Here is a 4,830-nt window from a genome sequence, read left to right as displayed (position 1 = left end):
TTTAAAGTCATAACATGATGATCGTCATATCTGAATCTATCCTCAAAAATGTACTCGAAGGTAAACTCTAAAATATAACCTGAGGTGCCATCAAAATTTGCACCTAAATGTACATCTTTACCATTTTTTTTGCACGGGTACAATGCATTTCCTGTTAGTATGATCTAAAGGTAATTCTAAATGACTTAATTTTTTTACTTATCGTTTTATGTCAATTTAGAATCTTTTCGAATGTATCTTCATATGTCTGTTATGTTCCTCCATTTTTAGATACAAATTTCAAACTTTAAAAATGCAACATGAATGAAATATTTAATTTAAATCATTTGATTAATCAATTATGCATTTCATAAAACGTTAATTTAATGTATAAAAAAATAATCACTCACATTTGACTCTAAAAAGCATAACTCTTCACTTCACTTCTTCTAGCACAAATAATTTTTGAATCTCTCTATTGTCCTTCTTTGAATGTCTTGATTCACCTCTTCCTCAACTACCAAAAAATTATTGGTCTTCAATTCCTTCTCCTAATTGTATGAAGTCAATAATTTTTGCCTCCCAATTGTGCAAAGTAAAAGTTCTTTGCTTATAGGGTCTTGTTTTAATTTAATTTCCTATTAAAATAATATAATGAACAAACACTCACACATATCAAATTCATTAAATAACTTATTAAAAATCCTAATCTTTTTGCTGCCCGAAATTCTTCCACTTTTCTTGCAAAAGAAGTTTGCGTTACTCCCCCTTAAATTTCTAGATTTAAATTACTTCAAACCTGATTCGATAAAACTTTGCATCAAACACTCACACACACATATACACACATATATGTGTATTTATTTATATAACAATATATAAAATAACTTATTCAAAATCTTAAGTATACCTTATAACCATCGGTTGCCTTAACCTTATGCACACACGAGCTCTTCTTCCTTCTGCCTTCGGTCGCATGGCTCTACCCAGGGCAGCAACCAATCGCTACTGCCTCCACCTACTTCTCTTCCTATACACGTAAGCAAAACACGATGGCCTCCTTCCTCCTTCCTCCTTCGGTCTTTGCATGTGAGCACAACACAAAGGTCTCCTTCCTCGTTCGATCTCTACAAGCGAGCACCACACACCCACCGCGCACATATCCACTTGGTAGGGAACGACTCCTCTTTTTTCGAGTAGTCAACCCAACATTGCACGCGGCTTCTTCTTACTCCTCTTCCTCTACACGAGTAAAACGTCGAGTCACTCGATTTCCACGCACAAGAACTTTCTTTTTCATTAATCACTCCAAACTCAGAGCCACCATAAATATTTTTCAAATATTCAACCACTCTACCAATATGTATATTTAAATCTCCTCCAATAAAAATTCATTTTCCAAGAAGTATCATCTGTATTAATTATTCTAGATCGTTCCAAAATGTTTCTTTTGAAGATGCATCTAAATCTACTTGAGGAGCATAAGCCTTTATATCATTACAAATTTTAGTATTAACAACAATCTTTAGGTTATAATTTTATCTTCAATTCTATTAATTTTTAGAACATTATCTTTCAAACTCTTATCTATAATTTACACATACATCATTACTAGTGCGACGTCTATCGGAATGCTAAAGTTTAAAACTTAAGCTATTAATCTCCTTATTCTTTTCTCGAACGCATTTAATTTATTGAATGCATAAGATATTTATCTTACTATGAATCATGATACCTACTAATTCCATTAATTTACTTATGAGAGTACTTATATTCAAAAATTCTATCATAATATTAGTTTCATGAACTAACTTCTTTGACTATATCCATCCATAATGTGGGAAGACTTGTTTATTTAACACTGTATTTGGGCACCAGTGCAACAATCTTTCATCACATTTCATTGTATTGAGGTTATACAGCGCATTGCTTTCAGGGGACGTCTTATCATTTATACAATGATTTATATGATTCATATGATGATATTTTCAATAAAATGTTTACGCTTGTTGTCGACTACTTAATGCAACCCGCCATTTTTCACATTCGGGACCCCCAGACCCGACAATGGCAGTGTAAATGACCGTCTGAATGAAAATTTTTATAATGCATAAAAATCAAGGTTTTATCTATAAGCATTAAAAAAAATGAATAAAACTTTTTTTTAAACTCATAAGTTTGAAAAATGTTTTTTTTTTGTTACCATTGATTTATATAAATTTAAAGTCTTACAAATGTCTTGTAAAGTAAATTGTGATTTAATTCATTTTTTAAAATCATGTAAATTGTCTCAAGGCATGTAAAGTTATTTAAAATATCTAAATATATGAAAGTGACAATCTGTATGTGCTCCACTAAATTGGAATATTTTGCTGGTCAAAGTTAAACTTGCACTCAAATAGTTGCTCCGATTATTTTTAAAGTTTAGACCTTTCATATTCTAAATAAAATTAAATTCAAGATGATCAAATCATGCATGCTTTCATTTGAGTCACATTGTCTACAGGGCAGAGTTGTAAATTCCACCGTAGTACGGATCCTCCTCTTGAGAATTGGAGTTGACGACTCAAATAATTTTGAAATAATGTTCAGATCACAAGTATAAGAGTTAGCAAGTCCAAATTATCTAGTATGATCTTTTTTATAAGGATTTGAGTTTATAAAACTAACATTCTAAAGTTATTTGACTAATAAATTTCAGATGAGCTTCAACTATAAGAGTTTCAAATGCTCAAAATTTTCAATGATGAACGTGCTGATTGAAGATCTTAACCAGGTGGGTCAAGTTTTAAATTAAGATTTTCAAAGTAACCAACTAATATAGTAAGTTAAAAATTAATCACTTAAAAAACTTAAAGAAAATTCATCCACCCTTCGCAATAATTAGTCGAGAGTAACAAAATTTTGATTGATTTCAGATCACAAAGAGCGAATGTCGCATCGAATATATCACTACATTCACACTCAAACTAATCTCCTGTCAGTAAGTACGTAGTCTAAGCCTTCTGTCCGTGGTTTTTGACATAAAAGTTACACAAAAAATAGCGGTTACGACCAATTATATTACTGTCACAACTGTAACTCGTATGTTCCCCAATAACTTTCTATTTTTTTAGTTGTGAACCCTGAGGGTACATTTGATTGACATAGTCTTTTTTTAGTTAAGGTCGGCTTAAATTTGTCTCCTTAGACAAACATCTACCTCAGATCATGGGTCCCTTAGATGAAGCAACCATGACTAATATTCTTCAGTTAGATTGGGTCGATTACATCTTCACACTAAGTAAATCAGGGACCGTGACCACTCGAGACGGCTGAACAATGAGATTTTGATCAGGTTCGTCACAATTTTCTCACTATTTTCTTTAAACTTAAGGTAATAAATTTTATAATCTAATATCTTATATTTGTTGCTATTATACGTTGAATACTCAATGTTTAATGACTAGCATTAATTGAAAGTGATATCCCCTCATCAAAGGGATAATTAACCATAGAGGCTTGCACTTTTGAGAAATCTCAAATCCCAGATCAAAAAGGTTCTCATAAAATGATGGTAAAATATCTGGGTAGTGTTTTATTTACTATCTCATCTGCCTTCTGAAAATTTGTTACGTAACACTTACAAAGCTCTCATCAACAAACAAAGAGTCTTGGGGCTTTGAAATTTCCGGAGCCCACACTATAAAGGTTGCCATGGGGCACATGAGTCATCCAAACACAGTTGTTCTTGACTTTATTTCTTGTCATTTGTGGAAGTTCAGGAAGCTTAAGATTAAAGCTCTATAACTAATCAAGTAGGCTCTAGTCGAATTTTCAAAATGTGTAGGACTTATAGGCCACACTTCCTTCTAGTTTTCTAATGGTTGATTTGGTGTCACCTTGAACTTATGTGATGACCAATTTAAGAAAGTTTTGGGTTATCACTATTTAAAATTTGGAAAATTTACAGACTCAATTCTTATGTATTTGCATATCTAGCACCCAAACTTCATTTTTTACATATATGTCAACTTACCTGTACCTGAAAAGACATTTTACTTTTTAAAAATTTAAATAGTGGTACATTTGATGTGATATATAAGACTTGGGTGGTCTAAATAGAAAGGGCAATGTTTAGATGTTCGATATGTAAATATAAAAGAATTGGGTGGTATGTATGTAAATGCCCTTGAAATTATTCCGGTCTTTTAACAAGTAGTAGAGGATATATAAGCTTCCTATCAGCTTAACAATAGTATTCCCCAGCTTCAATTCCTTCGTTCCCTTCAACAGTAACCATTCGTGGTTAACGAGTTCAAAATAGAATTTATTCATGGGAAATTTACGTACATAGCACACAATTCTTATGTATTTACATATCTCCCCCCTAAACATACATATTTACTTACATATAGCACTTTGGTGTTTAAACCTATGCATGAAATGGTGTATTTGAATTTTAAAAGTGGTAATAGTGCTATTTTTGTTGTCATATCAAAGATTTGAGTGTTATGTGTGTAAATATGAATCTTTAGTTGTGAGTTTTGTGAATAAATAAGAATTGTGTGCTATGTTCGTAAATGACCCATTTATTTTATTAAAACTTCAAATCTGTTTAAGCTTATCCAGGATAGATCTTCTGCACATTTGTTTAACTAAACTGCTCTCTTTTATTCGTTTTGTTAGGTACATAAATCTGCAACCATTCTTCAGCAGCTGGCAGCAGTTTGTTGTCTCAGTGAACGAACGTCGTTAATGGCAGTCCTTTCTTGGAACTCTTTATGCGGATGGTTACATTCAACAGTATTGCTCTGATCTCGTTTTCACTTGCTAGAGCATATATATACATATATATATATATACATATAT

The 4,830-nt window shown here is 32.0% G+C and overlaps 1 protein-coding gene across 4 annotated transcripts in view; it reads left to right on the top strand.

Annotated features, from left to right (window-relative positions):
• The window catches only part of LOC110027870 (transportin MOS14), an 87,949-nt gene that overhangs the window by 78,063 nt on the left and 5,056 nt on the right, over positions 1-4,830 (top strand). For all 4 annotated transcript variants that reach the window (XM_020729487.1, XM_020729488.1, XM_020729484.1 and 1 more), the window contains one exon: positions 4,648-4,764. In XM_020729487.1, coding sequence (XP_020585146.1) covers positions 4,648-4,764 — 117 coding nt within the window. The remainder of the gene's footprint in view (positions 1-4,647; positions 4,765-4,830) is intronic.

The sequence above is a fragment of the Phalaenopsis equestris genome, unplaced genomic scaffold (assembly GCF_001263595.1).
Source record: "Phalaenopsis equestris unplaced genomic scaffold, ASM126359v1 Scaffold000457, whole genome shotgun sequence".
NCBI classification, from domain to species: domain Eukaryota; kingdom Viridiplantae; phylum Streptophyta; class Magnoliopsida; order Asparagales; family Orchidaceae; genus Phalaenopsis; species Phalaenopsis equestris.
The sequence above is the reverse complement of the archived record's forward strand: the minus strand, read 5'-3'. Positions and strand labels throughout refer to the sequence as shown.